Consider the following 27,118-nt stretch of genomic DNA (forward strand, 5'->3'; position numbering starts at 1 on the left):
ATAACACAGAATTACAAGCAAACAAAATATTTATTGAATACATTCCAATTACACTCTTATAACAAAACTGTGTTGGTTCGTGGAAAAGACGTTAAAATGACTTATTAGTTTCCATATTATTGAATGCGTATATAAATTACTCAACATTGAAAAAATTTAAAATGATCCGATAAAAGAGATCAGGTCCAACATGTACATATCATTATTCATGGAAGATGCAGATACAATTGTTCTATCACATCGACTATTAACTATCAGCTACAGCTATTACATGGACATCTTCCTCAGGGTTCTTCACACAAAATGTAAGCAAGGCAGTACGTGACCTCAGCCCCCAAGAATTGACGTTACAAAGTTTTAATTTTCACAAGGTTTAATTCTAAGCTCAATCAAACTGAGCAAATTTTATCTGGTTTTAGGAGAAGATTTTTTCTTTTGTTTTAGCAAATCCTTATACCAGCTTCATACAAGTTACCCACATTTTGACCAGCAAATGATCTGATTTGCTAGTCAAAATGTGGGTAGCTTGTTTGAAGGTCCCATGAACATTTCGCCCGAAAAAATACACCTCTGCTTCAAATAATGTGGTGAAGAAGACTTCTCTCGGTGATAATATGACGGCAGTTAAGAGTTTGACAATATCAGCCACCATGGTTATAACAACAGGGCCACTACGCACATCGAGGTGAAGACAGCGGTCCATTAAGAGATCATCTGTGGGCAGACATCTTATTGGCGGAGAGACGGTTGAATCATCACGCGAATAAATTATTCAGCTCGGGTTAAAAATGTCAAATTCGTAGTCATTTGTGTCCTTTTAGAGACATTTTATGATACCAATTTTGATCGCACAGCATAGCTAAAGAAAAAGACAGAGAACAACTGAATTGATGCAGTTTCAATCCAACAAATTCATGCTTTTCTTGCAGTGCAGTAACATGTTGAACCAGACACAATTGCACACAGTGGTATCAGTTAGTAGATGTTTCAGCTGCATGCTTGTTATAACCGAATATCTTTGCAATTGCATTTCAGCATATCAATGACGAGGGAACCTGATTCAATTTGCCCACAGATAGTCTCTTAGATATAAGTTATGGAATGAATATTACTGGGTACAATTCCTCTGGTCCGATGGGGAGTTGTGCAAGGGAACTAGGTGTCATAATAACTCATTGTGCTGGTGTAAGTATAAATGCCCATAATACCATATTGATGACCCCTCCGCACCAAGAGTTTACATTCTACAACCCAAGAATACTCATTCCAAACCAAAGGCAGCAAAAATATTCTGCCCACCTCGAATAAGTGCAAGATCCTTACTTTCAAACAAGCGGAAAACATTCGACTTACAGTCACAAAAAGCCACACTTCATTTTCATTTCCATGACTTCAGAATTACTTACACATTTGTAACTCTTGAAATAAAAAAATTTGAACAAAAATACCCAATTTTCGTCATTGAAATCTTCTTGATTTCATTCCTTATCTTCTGATCGAAAATGAATTATATGATGTTAATTTTACCGATGATTGCAGAAATTTGTTTACAATCTATCTGCAATGCATGATACTGGCACTATTGGTAGCCAAATTTGATTAACAAGAATCATAGAAATATTACAAACTACACAAATAACATGCCATCAAAAATAAACACATGATTTCTTGACGAACATGCCGTATCTGCCGACAGCAAAGAAGAAATTGGCGTCTTTGATCGGAGGCGTATGTCTTAATTGACATATTGATTAGATTAATTAAAGACTTAATGCATCTCCTGGAGCCAAGTGATGAGCAACCACGCCCCAGTGTCATAACATACATATAGTAACACACGTTAGGGGCTAATAATTACCTGGACACTAGGCTGAGATACACATACTATGGAAGTCTGGTAAAACGATGGATTTGTTTGGAAATAGAAACAACACCTACCACTCACAACAGACACACTATGGAAATGAAAAAAGGCTATAAAGTTGATGATGTAATCATGAAAACTATAATAGGAAAAAATGATAAAAAAATCAATGAAGAAGGCATCACACACCTAGGTGATTCAGAGAAAAGAAAAGAAAGCCATGAAAAAAAAATTCCTGTAACAAATTGGAAGGTTTCCTTTATACAAAAACATAAGACCACACAGAGTCAAAAAAGTTTCCGAAGATGAGAAACAAAGTACCTACACTGTTTCATCTCAAATTTACGACACTGATGGAAAGAACAAATATTTCTTCCCGACAAAAATATAACGTCATCTTTCCAAAGACGACATACTATAGGTACATATTCATTTCGGCAGCTAAATTGACAGAATTTCAGAAGGAAATTTGCAAGATTCTGGAATTCCACAAGAAAAAACACGACTGTGCTTCCTAGCAACCAGAAGTGGGAAGTACCATGATTAAACAAGATGAGGACAGAAAAAGTGTGTTTTTTGCAGTAAATTCGCTACGAAATTGAATAGTGCATACTTGTGCTAGTATCAAAATGGCAAGGAGTGTCTTTTTTTGCTAAAATAAAATATTGGTATAAAAGTGGCGGGATTTTGTACAATTGAATTATGATTTCTGTTTTAGTTTTTGCTAGAAAATTATGCATTGGCTATACTTTATTACTAGAGACAGACACTTTTTGACAGAAGACGACAGGCAACATCAAATTATTATTAAAAGCAAAGCACTTATCGATAGGTTGGAAGCAGACTCTACATCAAATTTGAGCACATTCAGGTGCATTTATGATATTGAAAAATATCATAAAGAAATAGATGGAAATTCCCGAAATTTGTATGACCATGCATGCTTTTACTATCAGTATTAAAAGATACATGTAGTTAAGACATGAAGACTGGAAAATACGATGAGTGAAGCCTGAAAATGACGGCACTAATATGTTTTTTAATTTGTTTCAAAATTCACATAGATTAGAATGAATGAATTAAGTCCAATCTGTTTTTTTCCTTAACAATTGTAGCTTGTGAAAAAGAAGCTTTAACTACCTTAGCCTAATCAGAATTTCGGTGCTGGGCAACACCAAATTGCGAAAAAAAATGTCTTCTCATTTTAGGAGAGGAATTGATGTATCCTATATACAACAAAGCTGGGAATAACAAGTGGTGATTGCGTGTTGATTAACCATCTAATTGCCCATCTTTTTCTATATAACACTAATAGACACAAAATTATGATTTAATTGGAGCACATGATGATGACGGCTAAAGTCATTAACAATGGAATGTGATGATGATAGCATATATTTGATGTACAATTAACAATACAACGACGCAGCACCAGGGTCAGAATACTTTCAGAGAAACGAAATTACATGTGTAATGATGAACTTTGGAATAGAAATGATTTGGTTTAGAAAATTACTCTTGAATATAGATTTGATATCGATGAAAGGCAAAAACGATGGCAGAATAAGAAACAAATTTTACTGAAAGCATTTCATTTCGATGACAATTCAGTCAAAGAATGCTTTCGGACGATTGACATTTTTAGATTTGATGATTAACTTTGGATTGACATGATGGTTAAGGATATCATTCTTAATTCTTTTTTAAACTCAAGTTGAGAATTATAGCCAAGGGCATATCAAAATTTGTTTTTTCGGGCTAGTGACTTTGAAAAGCACTATCACAGCCGAAGACATCGGACCACATAATTAAGCCAATAATAGGCTATCACGTGAGTTGTGTATCAAAGCTGACTGATAATGACAACACAGCACATGGAAGGATTCATATCATTTCATGGTAGCAACTCATAGAAACCCATGGAAACCGAGGAACTCGATGTGACTAACTCAAAGTTTGGCAGTAGTCCAGCTCCAGTGTGCCTCATCATCTATCTTTATCCTGGGATACCCAAAATAGGATACTTTGTTTCATCGTGTGGTCACAGCAGAACATTTTTTCCCCTGTGTTACATGAATTAAATCAAAATCGAACAAAGACAAAAAATATCGCGGGAAGAAGTTTGTCAGAACATTCAAAATCATGGAAATGTATTCAGAGATAAGAGATTCGCAATTAGAACAAAGCTGGCATATGTGAATCATCGGTTATTTTCAAAGCCGAAACTTCCCGAGAGGTATGACTCAGTCGTTGGTGACAGTGAGCCCGTGAGTGGTATGAGTGGGTGGAAGAAGTCGCCAATGCACACACTAATTGACATTGTCGGGATTTTTTTGAAAGATTTAAAAAACGATTTTGTGGGATAAGATTGGATGATGGGCCTTTATGCATGAACAGATGACGAAGTAATAATTTATGTTCATCCAAGTACCGGAAATGATATGCAATTGATTCCTGCGACTAATTCTCAGGTACAGGACTGTCTCAGGTTATAAACTGACACCTATAGGTATGTGTCATCCAGATTTTCAAGACATTTCGGGTTTTTTTAGTGAATGATCACCTATAATTGCTATAGAGCAATAAACCCACAAGATGACAGTTTCTAGAACACAGAATAAACAATAACTATCCAATTTGCTCATTTCATGCCTTCTAGATTATCCATGTGGTTTTAGCATATCAAGTTTCTTAAATTCCCTTACGGATTACCATAATCTTCAACCAAGGATATTCTTTATCTTCTGATTTTCCACTTTGTCAATGTTGACAATTGACGATGACGATCGGCAGCAATGACCCGCCAATAAGGAAGCATTTCCTGTCTGCAACAAACATGCGATTAACGCTTGAACCAATAATCAACGAAAAATTTACGAAGCATGGAACAATTTTGAGCAGATATGCAAACCGCCCAGGAGTAGAAACAATCTCTTTGTTCTCAATCTCAATTTGCGAGATATCGCGAACAAAGGACATTATCAGAGTTGCACGGGGTGGTAATCACGAGCCAGACACAATGCGCCCTCGTATTAACTCGCACATCAGATAGACAATGGGTCTGTGTAGATTCATGGGATTACACTTCGACAAGAGAGGCTGCTGTGCCACCAATCAAGTCTATGCCAGGTAAACTTGAAAATTCCGATGTGCAAAGACAGCAGACTTCTATACCAAATGCAAACATCTATTGGGTATAACTGAGCTGAATTTGATCAAATATCCTGATTTCACCCAAAATCGGCCAATATACAATAAGCGTTGGGTGCAATATGCCTTTGAAATGCACAGGTAAATGCAGCAAGAACAAGGTGGAACAGAATGGGAGTCCATTTCACTTTTCATCTGCTCGAAGCACCTGTACATTGAAGTAGATTGTATGCAGACAACACACAGGTGATTTTGACCAAGTTGGATTGACACAGATGTCAGATCTATACATAGGTGTGACTCAGCAGACTGCACACCAAAACATCCACAGATGCAGAGTCTGGGGGCAAATCCACGCGGATTCTTAATTCAGTATTGACGATCTGTGTAGACTAGATCGTCTGGACGCTGTCACAGAACGTAGTTAGAATACAAATTGTGGTGCCACGCGTGGCGCACACTGGATTGTCACTGCGCCTTTTTATTATGATTCTGCGCCAAATGGCGAACCCATTGTTGTGGAATAAGCTTGATGATGCACCAGATGTCAGGTGCCTATAAAATGGGAATTTGAGAATCAAAATAGATAAGATTTATTCACATTTTATGACATCAGATGATGAAATTGTTATCTATCATTATATATGAAGTTATGAATCTTGTGGGTGGCATGTTTACAAAAATTGAAAAATTGAAAGATCTGTATATCATTGATAGTAACAGAACAACATAAGGTGAAAACATACAGAAACTGACGAGTATAAAAAAGAAGATCGGGCCTAGAAAAAAACAGCCTAAGCCTTTTGACAAATACAATCAGTCATGAACACGATTTCAGGCGTATTGACAGAAGACTTGAGTGATTCTCAAATATTGGGAAATCAAGACATTCGTAGGGGGGGGGGGTCGGTAACTAAGGACCACCGTTGGGTTTTCTTGCACCGATTTCCGGAAAGGACACCATTTTACACCTTTGGGTATTGCGTAGCAACAAATGAAGATGTCACTGGCGACTTGCCGAGGGTGTCACCTCGACAGAGATCACTTAATTCGATTATCCATCACAATAATAGTCAACAACACTGAGTAACAAACTAGCGATATAAAAAATGATTTTGAGCAAGCATGACGATGAAGGTGTTGAGAATTCCTTTAAATGAAATGGCCAGGGCCATTGTGCTCACCTCATGTGGAGGAAAGATGGATAAAGAGCATGGTATTGTGTCATGTAGTGTTAGGTTTGATGTAGGTCCAAGCAATTACAATTTCCCCAAAATGGCCAATTTACAGTACATTCGACCTCTGTGACCTTGAAAAGTAGGTCAAATCAAAGAAAACCCGAGTGACACATTGAATGGTTGTTAGAATTAGATGTACCTATGATATAAAATTGGTGCCAATCGGGCAAGTCATTACTAGGAATAATGGCATTTTGATGAATTTAGGATTTGGCCCCCTCCCTGGAGGCCAAACGGCAAATCAGATCGCACCAAACTTCGGTACCTGAGATCACCTGACCAAGGGGTACATGTGTACTTAATTTGTGATCAATAGTCATTGCAGTTAAGAAACATGCCATAGTTACGGCCTGACGGCGAATTTATGCCATTTGACCTCTGTGACCTTGACAAGAAGGTCAAATTAAAAACCTGTGTGACATATACTGTATGGTGGTTAGATGTACCCATGATATCAAATTGGTGGCAATCGGGCAAGAAGTTAAGGAATAATCACATTTTTAAGGTTTTTGGATTTTGCCCCCTGGTGGTCAAGTGGTGAATCATATTGGACCAAACTTCAGTCCCTGAGATCACCTGACTAAGGGGTAAATGTGTACCAAATTTGGTATCAATAGTCATTGCAGTTTAGAAACGTGCCATCGTTACATCCTAACGGCCAATTTACACCATTTGACCTCTGTGACCTTGAAAAGGAGGTCAAATCAAAAACCCGGAGGATATATGATGCACCTTTGCTAGAAGTACCTACCATATTTTTTTCAAAATTTCCCGACTACTATTAAGGGAGATATTGCATATTTTCACTTTTAACGTTTGGCCCCCTGGTGGCCAAACCATGAAACGAATCGGACCGAAACTTGGTCTCCAAGGTGTCATTACATAAGGGTACATGTGTACCAAGTTTCAACTCAATAGCTCTAACAGTTACGAAACGTGCCCTGCTAACGGACGACGGACGACGACGACGACGGACGACGACGACGACGACGACGACGACGACGACGACGACGACGACGACGACGACGACGACGACGACGACGGACGACGGACGCCACGGTATGGGATAAGCTCACCTCTGCTAAGAGGTGAGCTAAAAATTATATAAAACAATTGAGATGTGTGATGAGGAAAGTGAAGAAGTGAAATATTGCATAAGCTCATATGCGATAGCGACGCCGGAGTGGACGCCGTCAGAAAACCGGGATAAACATTTTTCTAACGATAAAAAAACACCACCACAGAAAATGACCCATCGAGTTTACCAGACTTCCATGTTGGAGACATTTTGCCTCGCTCGTCCCTCATTTAAATGGGTCACCAGTTCAGACTTATGTTTATAATCTGAACTGGTTAATGTAGGGAGAAACATGGGTAAAAAGGTAAAGGGTAGTTGGACACTGGCTAGAAATCTTGATCATTCTAATGTATAACTGATCATATTCCTAACACAGGGCTACATATGGAGGTATACACAATTTCATACATCCATATTAACCCTCTGATCGAATTCTACAGATAACACAGATTTAAAACCTTTTGGACTGAATATTTTTCACAAAAAGAAAACATCTCTTCAGATCTAAAAAATAGACAAAGAAAGAATGGTAAAAGTTGAAAGTTTGCCAATTTTGTTTCAACACTGAGGTTTCCTTGGCAACAATTTTCACATCCAAGTGCTCTTATAGGTATGAAGAGATGTCTTCAGTCCATAAAGGGTTATGACGAGCAAGAACAGTTTAAAGAACAGGTCACCAAAGCAGGTACAGTATACAAAAAGTTACGGTAAATGACAAGGACATTAGGTACAGACAATTATAACACTTTGTATAGCTTTATAAGCGCACTTTCCGCAATGAAAACCAGCATGCTTAAAAAAGCCCGTCTTCAAAAACTTAGACAAGATCCATTCCGAGGAAACAGACAGGACACTTTTTTGAGAGGTGATGACAATATCAACAGTTTACACAACACATAAATCAGAATTACAAATTTTTTCACAAACTTAACAACCCTATTCGACATCGGACCTTGGCGCTAGTCGCTAACACTATCTAGTATTATTGCTACATACACTGGGTATATTAGCACAGAGTCAACCTCTACTCTCTTCCAACCAACTAGTGCTCAAAGTTCCGAGCAAAACTTCCTCGTAACCCTGTTCAGATTCAAAGTGACCTCCGTCATGTCAGCACCACAGTCTTTAAAGCAGCCCGCAAATGAGCATTGAAAATTCCTGCTACTAATGAGTGCTTTCAGTTAACTGCGATTATTATCACCGACAATTGTCGCAGGTAGCATCGTTGACCGCTGCAAAGGAGTGTTATCGTCGCATGCAATATGTTTGCGTGACGCTTAAGAAGTCATTTAAAGGACATCTTGACAAACAAGGGACTGATACACTTTCATTATTGGGCCGATCTTGTTCATCCTTGAAGGACTCACCCTTATCATTATATGGAACAACAGGAAACAATTTTAGGTTTGTTAGATGTTGATGTACCAAAATGCAGGAGGAGACTAGAGAACATGGGTCACTTGAAAACACAAGGAACCAGAGCACAAGTTCTAAACACACTTTCTTCATAACCAACATGTCCATTTCTTAGCAAACCATAAACTTGCAGTCTAAAAACTTTACTTCAAACAATAAAACATCTTTGTTCAAATATTCGAAAGCAAATCGGTGGCTGGCTGCTGGAGACGACATCACTGGTTTCAAAAATCATCAAAAAACTTTCTTTAAAAAAGATAAACTGTTGCAAACTCCTTAGGTAGAACATAGTGACACTTGTGCAACATACCCTGTACTAGTTCAAACTTGTTCATCTCCACTCCAGAGCAAACCAAGCCACTTTACAAATTCACCTCCCTTTTTCTTTACACAAAACCCAAAGGACTGAGGACACAGACAGAGGGAGTCAAACAATTCTCAAGTAGCTACTTGTCATTTTGGAATGAAATATACGCTGAAATATCTCGTGAAGTTCTCCCTCAATTACATACTTATGAAATTGTACAGGAATGCCACTGTCCCCTTCACCCAGTCCTTTCATGGTTTACACTCACAACCTTTATCCACACACAAAATTTACAAAAAAAGTAATCTCCTTTACACTTTTGTGCGCTTTCAGCTTTACGAACCAGTCCATACTAGACACGAGACGTACGTACGTATTCTACTTAACATAAAAGACAGAGGACCAAAAACCACTAAACATACCCATACCAAACACATAGTGCATGAAACTTCCTCATTCCTTCAATGGGATAGCTACCAAAAATGAACTTAAATATCCAATTTTCATTCTGGTCTAAGTATCAGTTCTAACCTGCTTTCATAGAGGGCCATACTAACCAGGAAGTATGGTCATCAGGCCTTGACACAATGGTGGTGACGCCACACCAATTCTTTTTTCTTACCAATACATAATTGCCAATGAGATTTAAAACAATCGAAACAGTTCTATGGGGTTTCCCTCCATATGAAGTGTTTTTTGCAACACCCTGTAAAGGTTAACATAGTCGGAGTTAATTTTTGACAGCTATTCCCAATCACAAGAAAACAATCGCCCAGCATCAAAAAGTTTTGACCAGCACTGGCGCGAAGGTATGTTTCATTTGAACGGCTTAAACTGTGCGTTTCCTCTATAAAAATCAACATCGAAGAAGCAGGTCAAACAAAAAACGACAATAAGGTAAATGATTTCAAATAAAATGTAATAAAAATTTCATCAACAACCAGGGCTCGTTCCAAATTCCACAACCTCAGTGATAAATTGCAACAGACAATTATCCTAAAACAAAAACCTGCAATTACACTCTCCGACATCATTCTTTTGATCATAAAACCAGATTTTCCAAGTCCCCAAAATATTAAACCAAGCCAAATCGACTCGATCTAAAGATCACAATGTTATATGCCACAAAACAGTCATTCGATCAAAAAAGTGCTTCATGACGTCAATTCTGGAAAGTTTTATTTCAGATTCACCAGCAGGATGTGATGAGACTTCATTATATTTGCTCCTGAAGAATGATGCCGCAGTTGGGTACAATTGCTTCTTCATGGCGTCATTCAAAAGATGACCCCCAAGGCACACAATGGTGTAACTGTCATGGTTTGATGCACGAAACAGAAAACATACAAAACTTTTATAAAATGGCCGACGCAGACCCTGCACATTGAAAAGCGATTTTAAATCAGAGCTCTCTTGGGCATAGAGGTTAACAAACCTAGCAGACAAGAAAATTTCAACCCTGTGGTAAGGTAGGAATTTGAGAACTTGTGACCATAGTTTTTCGATCTTAAATTTTCAATACAGTTTTCCAGTTTCTTAAAGGTTAATTAGTTAGTGGTTGTCAGCTTCCACCTATCTGTTCAGTACAGGTTGGTTTGGGATTCAATGGAGACAAACTTTTTCCCAGCTAAAATAACAAGTGTTACCTAATGGCTATACTTGACAGGCAAGACAAGACAATGATATGATTACAAGCCTGTATTTAGGCATCCTCTTGCAAACAGGGCCTACAACACGACTTCTCCTAATGCAGAGGGAGTAAGTATGTGTCGAGTGAAATGGCCTGATATTGTCAGGATGGTATAAAGGTGGTGTCACCTCTAGCTGGAGAGAGCTCGAAGGCTGAAATCAGTTTTTGGAACGCACCCCGAGTTTGACAAAGAGTAACTTGGATTGAACACATTAGTATGATGGATTACAAACAGACATATAACAGAGATTCTACATACACTCACACACTAATTATGCCAACACTAAAACACTAAAACATTTTTAATAGTAGACTAGATAATATAATAATAGTAATAATAGTTAATATCATAAACTAGTGAGTAAGGCATCACCCCTCAGAAAAAGTGAAATGGCAAAGTAGAGTTCGATGGTTTTGTAGTTGCTCGCACATCTGTGGAGGCTCGTGACATGTAGGCCTTGATAGTATGTTCCAACTCTAGTCTAAGTTGATTGTGCATCATAGGTGCTTGATATGGGCATCATTTTTGTGCAACGAAGCATTACACATAATAGATGCACAAATGACAAATGCTGCACGCATCACTGACGACACAACTGACTTAATATGCACCTACAACTTGTACACCAAATGCGATAATGTGCTCAATTTCATCCAGGAAGTCTTCAGTTGAACTTCACAAATCGTTGACATTTTCTTGGACGAAGAGCCCAAGTCTTCTGCACCCTAAAAATCAGTGTACGCAATGGGTGCACCACTTACACAACTCATGTAACCCATTTTGGACAATAATCATGTAACCCATTTTGGACAATAATCATGGAACCCATTTTGGACAATAATCATGCGTGTGACCAGCCCTTTTGTGACATTTCTAAGCAAATCATGAGTGTCTGAATCAGATGACACCATCCTTTCCACCCAAAGCCTGGATATTAAGACTGGTGGGGCGATTAGCGATGCAGTAAAAGGACCGCTATGCTGGTAGGCTAAAATAGACTGAAGGAAATGACGATTGCTGCTCATGGACTCATGTGGTGCTTTACACTCTCTCATCAAACTGATGGAGAAAAAAATCCTATCTCATTTTCAAACATATCATGTTATCATGAGCTTTTAAAAAAATCCTGCCACGCGATTTTTTGTGGTTAATTTCGAATTTAGCGTATTAAAAATATAATTGTGTTTTCACGAGTATTTGCTAACATTTTCTTTCAAACGAGTGGTGAAACATTGGTTATGAATAATGATAATAACCCATTGTATAGCCCCACAACTGAATAAATACTGTTTTTCAAGTGTATTAGTTGGAAAAGCAGATAGATTTGCTATAGGCGGCATTCACCCCGAAGCTAACATGATCATACAATGACAGTTTGCAACATATATCAGACAAAGGATTCCAGACAGACTATGGCAATCAAGCCTGAGACTCATTTTGTAGTTTGTGGCGGCCTAATTTACCCGCACATACCGCCATAGGCCTTATACATAGAACAACCCATGTTCGCCTCCTTCAAAATGCAGAAATCATTCCAAGTATTTTGACCTATTATCATCATACTTCACTCTGCCTATAAGTTAGAAGTGTCACATTGGCCTGTCATGTGACAAAGGCTCCCATGATCTCCTGATTAAATATAAAACCCAGAAGTTACAATTTGTGACCAATAGATATCAACTGCAAAATCAGCCCTGCTTCATGCTTCAAGTCGAAGCCTGAGCTGATTAAACTCGATAAAATGAAGCTAATGGGATACTATACGATAGCCAAAGCTCCTACAAAACACCACAAATACTACTCTGCCAAAGAAAGTGTTAATTTTAAAGACATGGCCGTACGTAATTTAATACATCCATGAAGAAATCGTGACCTGATAACTGTGAAGTAATTGCCCGAAATGGCAAAAATTATGAAAAATTTCTGTAATTCATTTTCACGCACAATAAAGGCAAAGCTCTTTCTCTCTCTACATTGAATAATAACAACAACACACCATGTATTTTTACTTGTTTTAACATAACATTACAGTTTTAACTTTTTTGATATGAATAAAAAACTCAACAGTGATATACACAATTAAGAAAAATATTACATGCTGAAGCTTAAATTAATAAGGTACTCCGAACGAACAATACTAACAACTAAGAGGGCCAGCTAAACAGATAAATTAAGCAATTATCCATCAATTTTAACAGAAAATGCAAACATTGAGTGCAGAAGATATACATGTGAACATATACATTGAAACCCTTTCAAAACTGTGGGTCTTTCGTGCGAAAATTTCAGTGAATTTTTCTCCCCTCATTGACTGCATGAGAAACGTGCAGTACCAAATACAGGTAATCTCCTCAATCAATCAACTCGATCTTCAATCATTCCACTGAATAACTGATAGAAAACCCCCTTGACCACTAACATGGTACTGGCAATGCGCATTTGCTTCACACAACCATCAAGATCTGAAAACTTTGATTAGTGCCCAAGTCGTCATTTTGGACAAAATCCACACTCGTATCTGATTTTGATCCGGTTAGATTAGGAACAAAATTACCTGTCAAGTCATTTTTTGTGCACAAAATAATAATTGTGGTTAGTATGTGAATAATAAACAACTAAAGAGTGCAACTGGCCAATGTTTGAAATCGAAAAGAAGTTCACAAATATTTCTAGCCCTGAAATGCGCAAGCGCAACACTTTTGGTGAAGAAACTGCAAGATAATTCTGGCTCACGGTCATTGTGAGTTCACATACTATACATGACTCTTTCAAAGAGTTCTTTCAAATGAACTAAATCCAATCTTTCGACAATGAAAACCAACTTTTCGTGAAGGTACTCTCACGGACCTCGAATTTTTAACATTGGTTGCATTATTCCACTAGGCAACTTTACTTCATCTGTCAAATTACTTTTTAAGTCACAAACTTATGTCTAGGTCTGCTATGCACAATTTCTCGGGCGTGGCCGTTTGTCTTGAAAAGTGCACGCGGAGGGTAAGCCCACTTCAGACTGGCTGACAATGACGGCCATCTGGCCAGACAGATTTGGATCTCTTGGGATCCGTCAAAGCATTGTTTCGACAGGAGTTAATTACCACAAGCTATAATTACTGACTAGGCTACAGGGGGTAAATCAATGAGGCTGCAGAGGATTCAATTCACCGTCTGCCACAAAATTTCATCGAAATCTTTCGCTACTTCACAGCCAAGCCACCCACAACATTTCCGAGTAAGGGAATCGAAGCACTTTGACAAAAGCACAAGGACAGCAAAGCGATGCCTAATGGTATAGTACAACCAGCAACATTACAACAAAAACACCCCAAACCTGGATTTAGGTCATCTTACTTTCTTTCCAGCCAGACATTTATAGGCTGCATGGAAACTTGATTACATTTTCAGTACCGGTACATGACGTTATTTATGACGTTATCATTCGCAGTAAAGAGACTATGGGTCTTTAACTGATCAACTTTCTAGAGTAAAAATATTCTGAGTAAATATGTGGATTTGCAAATAATTAGAGCGTCAAACATTTGCACAAGGTGAAATGCCCAGTAAAGTACCCCGCCTGTCTGCTGAGTCACCTTATTTCGATTCAATGTCAGAAGGTTTCTCATAATCTGGGTCACTTGTGAGCAAAAAATACCTCTCCAAACTTGCTTTCTGCCCTGCAAGCTGCTCTTGATATTGCAGTCACAATAAATTGGTGATGATAGCTTTTCAACGGGGGAGCAGGTGTGGTAGATGTTAACGGAGAAAGGAAGCATCATCTTGGAGTCTGACTTTGACAAGCATCAGGCTTAGTTACATGAAACACCCGCATTTGCGATGCTGTAATTTCATAGCTCTCTGAAATATCAACAGTGACATTCCAAGCATCCATGCGTTTACTTTCATCATAGTTGCATGTTTGCAATTTGCAAGTTTAAAACGACGGCACAGACATCTTTCATGTCATTTCATTGCCAGATTATTAAAATTTGTGACTCGAGAAATTCAGACGTTTAGGGTGTCGTCACACAAACACGTTACAGACACGATCACGTGATTGCAAACATACACACCGATACAAACATAGTCAGCATATCAAGATTATAACATGAATAACTATTGCTCACGCGTCCTTATATTTAAACAACAAACTTGGCAAACTGCTATAGTCTAGTCAATTTTTGAATGGCAGACTCTTAGTTCTACATAGTAAAAAAATTACCAGGAGATTGGGTCAGTCCTTGCATAAACCATGGCAAAAATATTCAACGATTTAACATGCGTAATACCAGATGTCATGTCAAAAAATACCTAACACAAATATATATGCAGTTTCATCCTTCCTAAGGCATTCTGATAAAATGTATATAGTAGTATACATGCACACCACGACACTTCTTTTACACATTTTGATACATTTATAGTCATTAAAGAGCTGATAAGTCTAAGTATATAGTGTTCGTTTTTTAAAGTAATAATCTCCTATCAGTTTTTGTCGGAGGAAGACAGGTGAGATGACTTCACAGGCTTGCTGCTTCTGCAAACCTAGGTCGGTCTCAAGCATCTCGAGCATTCGTTAGCAAAAAGTTATGTCAAGGCACCACTTGAGCTACTAAGGTTAAGGTCAAGAGGTATCACCTGACCTTGACCTTTAAGCTAATAGCTCAAACAGCATTCACTTGACCTTGACCCCAGGTTGAAATTTGTGTTACATTCGATTTCAAATCTAGTATACTTTCCATGATATCCAGAGAATAAATGGTTCAACTAATATTGCCAATATGATATTATTTGAGTAATACTTGACTTTTCTCTACGACTAGTTTTTCTCTAGGTTCTAATTCCTCATGGGACAGAGCATGCTTCAAATAGATGACCTTTTTGGAAAACAAGGATAGCATCAAGGTGATGCATTGTGTCCATTTTTCATCCTCTGTCCGGAAAAGAGTTAAAACTTGGCTAGCGCAAGGCAGCAGAAACAATGTACACATCTTTGCAATAATTTTTTCAAAACTACAATTCTTGACAATGACTTATCTAAATAGCAATGACCGAAGGGCCGTAGTACACTCAGCAAACACAGGAAAAATACACAAACAATATGAAACGCACTCTGTCTGCATTCACATCAACGTTTGTAGAAAAATGTCTCCAGTTTTTAATATAGAAAACATATAAAAATCAGCATTTGTTGAAAATAAATCTTCAAATCTTTAAGCCACAACTCCAGTAGTCCTGTGTAAAAAAAACTTCTGAATGCATTTTTTTTGTGTTTACATGATTTCAATATTTCCAAACTTCATAGAGTATGTGCCGGCTGGGAGTCAGCATGCAGCCCCAGACGAGCAGACGATATTTAACACACAGAAATTACTCAAACAATTTGTAGAAAAAGTTGTCTCTGAGCAGAGCTGAGCAGGCTTAAAGTAATAACGGAGAAAAAATTCTGAAACACGTGCTGTACAAAACTGCCCCATAAACAAAGCATGATAACCATTAGTATTTTCATACAATAAAGCCCCACCCCCAATCCCCTGATCCAAGCAGTCTGAAAAATATCTCCTCTTTCTTGGATCTATTTTTTTTTCATTGCATATTTATTTCACAATGTTTTGAGTGAGCAAAGCTCTCGAATAAAACAATTACAATATTTATGATACAAGTTAGTCATATGTTCCAAGGTACAATGTAAGTAATGTAATCGACAATGAACATTTAATTAAAACAAATGAATAGGGAACATACAATGATGCGGAACTACAATTACAGTAATAAATACTTTTACATAAACTAAACCAGTTTTTGGAATATTAAAGGCAACAGTATGTTATCGTATGCAGGAATATATTATATTATTATTTTTAACAAGGTTTAATGCTGCAAGAATCACGACGGGAGAACCAAGTTTTGGAAGCAAAAGCGTGAATTAGGATATTTTTTTCCTGTGCCAACGTGAGGTACAATGTATTATTACTTGCCATACTGTTGGAGAAATTGTGCTGTCTTCTTAATAAATGTAGAGGTATTGCGCAATTGGCAATACTACAGATGTGCTTGGGTAGCAAAGTTGTAGCTATCTATTTTCGATAAAGATTTTTAAAATTGAGTGTACATAATTTTAGAAACAATACAAAGACCTACAAGGGGATGATGTGAAGAGGGGATGCAAGCATTTTTATTTGGAGTTGCCGCTTCAGCATTCTTCACGGTCACAGACAGATGATCCTGTTTCAAAGACTAATAATACTGTTCACACTAGACGTCTTGGTAGAGACAGTAGTTAGTCACGCGAGTGGAAGTCGTCACAGATGATTGAGGAGTAGGAAAGCGAAAAGGATTGAGACAAATCATTCACCAATCCAAGTATTAGGGAAGCAGTGCAACGTAAGGATGAAATACTGACTTTTTTAAAATTCAAAGCAAACTTCCAGCCATTATGGAATGAAAGAAGATGACAGGGCTTTGTCACCGGAAGCATTTTTTTCTTCCAAGTTTCAAAAAAGGGTTCCGGGTAGAAATGTTGGAGGACTCAGTTCCTTTCTACAAATGGGTCGTGCATGAGACTTATAAAGAAGTGCACCTAGCACAGGACCTTCATTTGCAGAGCAAGGGGTCAAAAATACTGATGAATTCGAATACAGGACATTCCAGGAAGGGGATTTCTTTTTCAAACCAAGAAACAAACTTTGTACAGTCAGTGACTGTGATTACGGACAATCTGGGTGAAAGAGGTCAACTTTACACCGACAGTTGATAAGGACAGTAACGAAAAAGAGATTAGCAGCAGTAAATGTGAAAACATTCATTTGATGTGTATCTCTATAGGTACGCTATGCCTTTCTTTTACAACATTTACCAAAAATATATAACTTTACACATGCACAAGGCACCATGTGGTCTACCAGTATTTGGACGACAACAATGATTCAAGTTAAGACAGAGATGACAATGATATATGATTTGGTCCCATGACTGATTTGGTCCCGTTCATTTTAAGTTGATGAAATGTTCAAAGACTGATGCCAGTGATGGTGCTATAGCTACAGAACGTGCGCCTGTGTTGGTTTAAAATCATGCCATGTCAACACATAGCCCCCCTCCAAACGTACGCTTGAAGTAGCCTATACTTTAGATATTATAGTTGGCAATAATAATTAGATATACATTATTGATTGCTTGAGTATGATCTAACCTGGGTAACGTATACATGTATGGAAGTGTTTTGCGTAAGCCCCATGGAGTACCAGGCATTACACAAGAACTTGTGCTAAAATTTATGTGTACCACTATAAGGAAGTATGTCGTAACTGCTGGCGTTATACGCCCTAAGACTGCATTTGGTCAAAACAAATCATCAATATTTCATTCGTATTGTCATAAACCAAATGCACTTCTACGCAATGGAAGGTTATTTTAGCAAGGCAAAGTGCACATAGTTACATGCTAGACAATACATGCAATGATAACAACTTCTAAGTTGTGTTTTTCTGGTCTCCCGTCGGTGATTCCTGCGCTGATCTGCATACAAAATCAGCCGTTACTATTCGAGACATCGAGGTAGCTACAATATCTATGGTGATGATTATTTGAACTGCAATTTACAAAAAATACACACAAATTGCAATATGGTCAACAAAGCTAAATGAAGCATTAACGTAAAACAATCGATCATTATTCAATTATTAGGTGTACATCTCATATTGTGACTGGATATATATTGCGTGACTAATGGCTAAAAGACAATCAACCTCTTCATAACATATGAGCACTCCCAAAAGTTTACAACAGCGCGAACATGCGGTAGATGAGAAAGTGTGCTGCCCTCTATGTTCTCTTAGAACTAAGTCACCTAACATTAAAGTTCAAACAACGAGTTTGTGTCACAGTACCTTGGGTAGTTTTTCTTGTCAAGGGCAAAGAGTTGTGTTTTTTGTTTGTTGCCAGCGCGGCAATACTCAGTTGCAGCATGAGCTGTCCTCATAGTTCCTATAGGTGCACAACTGTGGCAACCAACAGCCCATATCAGTTCAAGCTTGATTCTTCCCCCGAGTTGCCTAAGTGATGAAAAAGAGGGCACTAACGACCCAAATATCTTTCAAGATTGTCCAATCTTTCATAACAGTAAAAAGATGATTGGTGGGTTTTCAACAGCACACATCCTCACTGCCTAACATCTCAGAAGCGAAAACATTTTTAAAGCAGACATCTGCAGAAGGATGGGATTACTGGGTATTTTTTTGTTCATTTTTTCTCTCAAATTCAAAGGTTATATAAAAATTGATGGTTTGCCGTAACGTTGCAAATGCATAATAGTAAGAGTATATAACAAGGTACAATGTAATTTGCTGAGCACATCGTGGAATTGGGATATGAACTTTGTCGTTAGACATGAAAATATACAGGAACATCTGATTTTAGCTTCAACGTGATTATTATCGTACAAACCGATGTATAAAAATGCGAACCGTACGTGGAATGCAAAACTTATCTGACTAACAACTAAGTAGGTAATGTTTGGCATGCATAATTAAACTATCTAAATTAATAATAATAATATAATTATGAGATATCAAAGCAACATTGAACAACAACACAACTTGCCAATCACAAAGACGCTACCATCACAACATCAAATACTCTTTGTATATAAAACTTTTTGTCAAAGTAGAGAAAATTTTTCAACAACTACTAACGCCACCTGGTGGTTCCTACAACGACCTACCGAGAATAAATGCCATACCGATCGTGTTAACTGATTCATTGACTGACAACACTTAAGAACAATGCATAATTATAATGAAAAACATAAGAGATCTATCCTTTCGATGGGGCCATTGATTCAAATACATTTGTACAAGTTCTAGGACCATGACGTCTACTCTAAAGCTAAACTATCATTCAAGTACATAATTTTCTGTTGACAAAGCATTTCCAGTACAGGACTTGCGAACAATCAAGCAGTCTGAAGTTTTGGAAGTTTTTTTGAGAAATTGAAAAAGCGAAATTTCCTTTCAGTTTTTCGAACGTTCTCTTCTACGAATCTCATGGATTGGGACAGGGCAGTCCAAGTGAGATTCTGGTGCAGCCAGTTTTTAAAAGTGTGCTAAAAAAGTTTTACACTAACAAACTGATCTGCCCTGCAGATTTTTTAGCTTCCTAGGGCATGGTCCAGTGTCAATTTGTACTAATGCTGCAGCACCAACGGTTTTCGTTATCAGTGGTCATTTTGAAGTGGCAAAGAACACTAACTTCTTAAGTGTGCAACTGCTTTATATAATCTGTTGCGAGACTTATTAGAAATGCTACACCGAAAGACTGGCCTTGTCCAATTAGTTGAAGAGCTTTGGATTGTTTTCACCAGTACTTAATACTTAGTCTGAAATAGGGGCCCTCGATTACCATCTTTCTGAGACTGCAGATCCAGCAAATATCGGATTTTTTAAAATTACTCTTCCCTCACTACTTTAGAATGACCACGAATATAGCAGTTACACCTTTTAAAGCACAACTTTCTAAAAACATTTCCCATTGAGTGATCTTAACCTTTGCACTTTCCCTAAAAATCGAACGTGAAAATAAACCCTTTCAAAATCATAACAAGAATTACAAAAACAGTGCAGGCATAACACATGATCGATGCAGTGTTAGGAAGATCAGCAGATCTGACTGGTGACGAACTGAACTTGGCCAATTTCCAGGTAATGATATTACATTTTGCGACTGGAAATGTGACATGGGTCTATTTTTACAATTCATACAAGGTGATAATCTAAAGCTGACACTTCTTTAAAGTAAAATGATGCACCCTTGATATTATAGCATGGTTGGTTCATTCTAAATGTTGGTGTTATGAATTCATCAAGAGTCGGTCACAGCTTTTGAGGAAATGTCACCAAATCAGTCTGCCTCTCCAGCCTTCCAAATGAATTTCACGATTGTTTATTTTTAAGACAGAAAGGAATGCTCCGTTTGGATTTCATGATCATGACTCAAATCAAGCGACGTTCAAAATTGGCAAATTGACTCCTTATGAGATAGCAACATATGTATATAAAACTCTAGTAGTGCAGGTTTCATGATCAAATAATTCTATAACTCCACCCAAAATGAGTGACGACCAACAACAAACACGCAGCATCCACACTCCACGACACAGCAAACAACTCGCAGCAATGTGGACAGTACCCTCTTTCAAATGGAAAACATCAGTAAATATCTTGTAAATAGTAAGCAACACGAACACTAGGGGACACTCTGGTCAAAATCCACGATACGCACCCCTTGTGAATTGAGCCTGGTGTGCGTTATTGACGCCAAATTCAGACTTACAAACCCAGGGCAGGAATCTGAATGTACCTGTAGATATACAGTCTATAGTCTTTGCTCGCGAGAACAATACTGCCGTCGTCCATGAGCGCAACGTCAAAACACTGCGCGTGCTTCACCTTGCTTTCCAATGCCGTCACGAGCTGGCCGTCCTGGGTGAAGATCGTCAAGTTGAAGTTGTTGTGGTTGTCAGCGATCAGGATCTCACCGGCTCCGTTGATTCCAACGCCGATCGGGTAATTCGTGATGCCCTCGCCACCAATCTGACGCAGGAAGACACCCTGGTAGCTAAACACCTTCACACAGTGAGCACGGTTGTCACTGATGAAGATCTCTTCCTTGTCGTTGACCACGACACCGTTCGGAAACTCCAAGTGCTTGGAGCAACCAAACTTCTGCAACACATTACCCATCTGGTCAAAAATGATAACACGCATTACCTTACATTCCACAATGATAATCCTACCCTTGTTGTCGACGGTTACACCTCTCGGATGCTGCAGGACATTCGCACCAAATTTGCGTACAAACTGGCCATACTGGTTGTAGATCTGGACCTGGTGTGTGGGACTCCTCTCAGTCACGATGATGTCGCCCGAGGTCTTCACCACTGCCACACGATTTGGGTACAGGAGCTGGCTGTCACGTTTTCCACATTCGCCAAACTGGAACTTGAATCTGCCCTCCTTGTCGAAGATTTGGATGCGGTGGTTGTTGGTGTCGGCAACGATGATGTCATTCTGAGCATTGACAGCCACACCACTTGGTTCAGTGAACTGACCGTCCATGACACCAAACTCTCCGAACTTGCAATGGTAGATCATCTTCTGGCGCTTGATCTGAGACTTAGGTGGGTAGATATTGGCTGTGATCAGCTTGTTTGTCAAGTCCATTATGGAATCAGGGTTTGTCTGGAAGATATCCCCGTTGTTGATCAGATCATGGCTAGAACCGCTGGACCACTTCTCATAAGGATTGACATTAGGATCCAGACCTGTGCCAAATCCAACGAGTGTGTTGTTGCTCGGGAACCGCTTGTTCAACGTCGAGGTGAAATCGCCAAACATGCTGATAGTTGGACTCACACACGGAGGCGAGGCGTTGTTGATCGTCTTGGTAACGATGCCGTTTGGACGTGCAATAGGTTGAGGTTTCTGATTGGTTTCGAAGCTCTGACGGATGTAGCCGAACGTATTGCGTACTCCAACCTGAATGGCTTGGAAGTTGGACACGAACTCGAGGTCGAACGACGTCTCAAGATTGTTGATATCTGGCGTGTAGCTCATGATGTTGTTGACCTTGGTGTCAATCATCTTCTTGAACATGAGGATCTCAGTGTTACCGGAATGCTTCAATAATTTCTCAACAAACTCACAACCCTGGTAGAGACGATCGATGGCATCCTGTATCTTGTCCGCCATGGAATTGAGTAGCACCTGTTTGGAATTAAACGCACCATCGAGCTCCTTGATTGTTTCCTGTCGTCTCTCTTCCAGCATCGTACGATAGAAGTTGTAGGTCTCATTGACCTCATTCTGGGCTTTGTTGTACAGAATCTGCAGGCGGTTTGCGGAGTGTTCCATGCTCTTAGCAGTGCTACGGAGTTCATTTGCTTTGATTTTTGCATCATCAACAACGTGCTGTAAGAGTTCGACATGTTTCGGGCCGACCTCGCTGATGTAGCCAAACTCATGCCCACGGGAATGATCAGATAACGTGCAATCCTTGCAGATCGGAATATTGCAAGTTTTGCAGAAGAAATTCAGCATCTCACTGCGATGTTTGGAGCAGTTTAATGGTTTCTCGAGCTTGATTTGTTCTTTACCATTCTGCAAATCACTGAACATGATCACGCGATGGCCCTCGAAACAATGCATGAACTGATGTGCCATGACACAGTTGGGGCAGAGGAAGTTAGCACAGTCAAAACACCGAGCGACCGCATTCGTCTCCTTGCTTTTGCAACCAGTGCAATTAAGGGAAGTATTATCTCCGGCTGATGCTTCAAGGATATTACTTATCGCGAAATCAGGAAGAAGGCCCTGTACGCCCTGAGCGGGAAGAGTAGTATCCTGATGGCACTCAGGGCACTGGATTCGGTCAGGCGTATCTTGGATTTTTTCCAGGCAAGGCTGGCAAAAGGTATGGAAACAGTAGAGCACTTTTGGAATGGTATAAGTGTCATTGCAAAGGCTGCAGCGGACGTTCATGGCGCTGATTTGGATGTGCTCCATCTCGTTGTCGGATGAATTCGACGTGGACGTCATAGTGTCGCTCGCACTCTGAGATGGCGTTGGCGAAGCCATGGTGTTGCCGCGGTAATAATCCTCAAATAGACTGAGTGCACCTGTAACGAGAAAATATAAGACACGTGAACAATGGGGAAAATAGCGGTGTTTCTTTTACTGCAAAATAGGACAATGTTCCAGGCATCTCGTTCGAGGCTCCCTGCCTTTTCTTATTTGCTTTCACTTCCAAGTTCATTACGAGGTATACAAAATTCCAACCAACAGTTTCGAATTGATTATTCAGGGTAAAACCAATTTTATGATATCAATATGTCAATATAATGAATGATGTCAATGATTAGCAAACAACTGAAATTACTGCCTGGTACCACAGTTCAACAACGTGACAATGACAAGTCAACTCGACAGGATTTGGCACCTAATGATGCCAAAATTTCCAAGACATGTCCAAAGTTTCCAAAGGAATGTTTTCAATTTTTCTCTCGACTTATCAAGCTCAGCCATATGGGAATACGGTTTGTTCAAGAATTGGCAAGGAAAAGAATGACCCACACGAAACCCTGAATTAATCTATAATTTGTTTCCAAATGCAAGATCATGATTCATATGAAGACGAGGATTAGAATCGAGAATGTAGGGCTCAGAGACCCAGTGACAAAGCAGTTAGTTTGCAGAGCCAGGGGAATTATAACAGTAAATTTTCGCATGGTTTGAGAACCACAGAACAAATAAGGAATTTGTCAGATTCTCTACATGCAGCCTGCATTACTATTGCAGAATGAATCCTAGAAAAAATTAAAAGAGAGATTGATTGCAGAAGGTGAATGAACACAAGTGTAGTGCTCCCCGACTCCGAGGATGTGTGACTCATGGATGGAGAAGCAAACACCTGTATCAAGTCAGACCCCATGAATCACCAGACGCATTTACACACCAGCTAAGCTCGAAATGTTACACTTGCCAAGTATGCACTGCCACCCAGCAGCATACATTTTTTGGACCAGAGTGCACATCTTTTCGACCAGGGTAGTCAGCAGAGCAGAATGAATCTTCAGGCACAAGATCATGACATGATTATCTGTAACCTATAACATTACCTCATGAATATACAAGTCACGAGCCTGGAGATAGATTTATGTGAACTTTGATAGAATGACCTGGATACTGCTTGTAATGCAATTTGTACACAACCATGGAGTCTTGTCACTCTTGAAATGGCGATGCCCCCAGTTGACTGGCATGACAGCAAAAGTTGAATCCGGGTTCAAGAGTAAGTAAATAACAGCACAAACAACAAGCCTGGCCTCAACTCACATGTATCAAGTACAGCAGAAGAATGCAAACAATTTCCTTTCTACTGCTTTGATTTCCGAAGAAAATAATGAGACCTAGATTTTGCTAATTTACAAACAGGAAGATATTGATGAACCAGTGATTCTTTTCAATTATTCTGCTAACGAACAGTAGAAAAATCACACTTTTTGTATTGGGACACTTGCCGCTGCGTATGCAAGAAGCGTGGTCCGAGCCTTTCTCAAACTTGTCTAATGCTATCTTCAGAATGCATCAAAAGGCCCTTTGGAAAATGAAACTGCCACCCTTTGTTACAGATGAAACGCTTGACCAGTCAGAGCCCAAACAAACTTCATTAAGTCTGTCTAGATACTTTAAACCAGTGAGACTGAAAGATCACCTTCAGGAGCCATTTACCCCTTAAAACATCCCAAGGCCATGTTTACTAACACTATACAACTGTACAGATGATCACCAAGTAATCGCAAAAAAACTTTGACCTACCTCCACATAAGATCACAAACTATGATACAGCCTATTATTTCAAATTACATGTAGAGACCAAGAAGTTCAATCCAACTATCCAACACCGCTATATCTCTTGATCACATGGGTTCCGATCAAATGTAAGGCAACTGCTAAAACTTTTTAGTCCAAAGGTTTATACCGAAGTTCACTTCAAAATGACAATAGCATTAGATAAGTGTTTTAAAACTGGGCTGTGTGTATAACCAGCTTGAAAAGAACAAAAACATATGTACACTTTGCTTAGCTACTTATTTTCAGACACGCCTTAGACTACTGGTTATTTCCTGTAGTTTACCTGTTGGTCAAGAAAGAACAATGGTCAATAAAAAAGCAAAAGACCAGACCAGGCGTAAAAGATTTATGTGCAACGGATTCTAATCATGCGTTGAGTGGGGAAAACTGAGCTCTATTTTCGTAACAAGATTAAAAAAATATCATTTTAAAGACATTTTACTGACACTTAAGGTTTTGTGCTGATGGCATGTTGCTGAATAGAAATGATGTCACTCAAAGTTGAGGGAAGGCAAGACTCTCAATAGTGCAGTAAGAGACAGGATTTGGGGTGGTGGTGGTGATTTGTAGAGAGCAAGTCCTTAGATTTTTTATTATAGGGTTGATAATCACCAAAAAAACAACCATCCACAGAGTTTTAAACTCTTTTAAATCCCAAACTTGGATCACAAGTGTTTCACAAGGCCTAATTTGAAATGTATAATGTCATGATGCAATTCTAGATTGCAAAGTTATGTGCCAACAACAACAATTGCACAACTGTGTAGTTTTTGATCTGATCACTGGAATGGGCGAGGGGGGAGAATAATTCAGAACATTACCTACCAAAAGGGCTAGTTTCGTTCAGCACCATTTGAATTCCACGAGAGAATGATCCAATCTCTTGTATGGGTCAGAAAATATCCTATTCTAGTCAGATGATTTTTGAATGGGGTAGCAAAAATGTCAACAACTGACAACAATTATAAAGACTAGCAGTAACAATTAATGATCTAAAAGTCAACACGTATCCGGATCCTGATTGTCACAGGTCTGATGATCAGCAAATCTAGGATGAGGTAGTGTTGTTCAACGTTGATGCACCTTTCACCAGGACAAAGGAAGACGAGAGCCTAACACTGATTGAATGAAGGCACTTTTTGAATGCAATGGGAAACCTGAGTAAAATACAGAGGACCACGACAGCCTCTCACCACAACTATTCCCTGAAATGAGCTCACTGATTCAATATCTACATATAAATACTGGAGAGTATTCAGGGTGGTTCATGATGACATCATTCTGATCTGGAAACGATTTCATGATGATTAGAGAACAGAAACTCAAACGAACATGACAACAAAGGATGACTTTCTAAATTTGGTACCTTGATGACTGATTCAACTATTAGTCAGATGGAAAGTACACCAGAAACTACAGAAATCGCCAACAGAAAGTCTACCCGGACTTAAGAATGAATCACATAAAATTGGAACAATGCCACTTGGGGAGACTGCGCACTAAGAGTATACAATGTATACTGTACATAACTGTGTACAAAATGTACATGAGTTCTTGTGCGCTGGCTTCACAAAACTTGCTCAACTTTTCCAGACAACCACGTTCGAGATCGCGGATAGACCCTACATGAAATTTACTTAACATCGGGATAGAATACCTCACAGTAAAATGATAGGACTGGATAGAATAATAAACGAGTAACACCCCGAGTTGAGTCATTGTTAGAAATGTTTTGGTGGGAACAAAACAAAATCGGCCATATTTTGACACAAAGGAGATCAGCCGTCCGCGCCTGTTCTGATCGGAATTACAACGACATGCAAAGTCGTGCAGTACATCTTTACCAACTCACACCTAGCTACTCAACCGATCAAAATCACACTTTAATCCTGTTGTCTGATACTCACTTTTAAATGTGTATTTAGATATCGAAAACGGAAGACATGTGCGCCTCAACAAACCGCCATGTTTG

General features: G+C 38.9%; 1 protein-coding gene across 1 annotated transcript; it reads right to left on the bottom strand.

The window, feature by feature from the left end:
* Positions 1 to 8,812: 8,812 nt before the first annotated feature.
* Positions 8,813 to 27,118, bottom strand: LOC135494003 (brain tumor protein-like). The gene is made up of 2 exons (XM_064781728.1): positions 27,054 to 27,118; positions 8,813 to 23,411 (listed from the first exon to the last, which is right to left on the bottom strand). The coding sequence occupies exon 2, from the start codon at positions 23,368 to 23,370 to the stop codon at positions 21,064 to 21,066; it is 2,307 nt and encodes a 768-aa protein (XP_064637798.1). The 5' UTR covers positions 23,371 to 23,411; positions 27,054 to 27,118; the 3' UTR covers positions 8,813 to 21,063.

Source organism: Lineus longissimus, chromosome 9 (assembly GCF_910592395.1).
Source record: "Lineus longissimus chromosome 9, tnLinLong1.2, whole genome shotgun sequence".
Lineage (NCBI taxonomy): Eukaryota > Metazoa > Nemertea > Pilidiophora > Heteronemertea > Lineidae > Lineus > Lineus longissimus.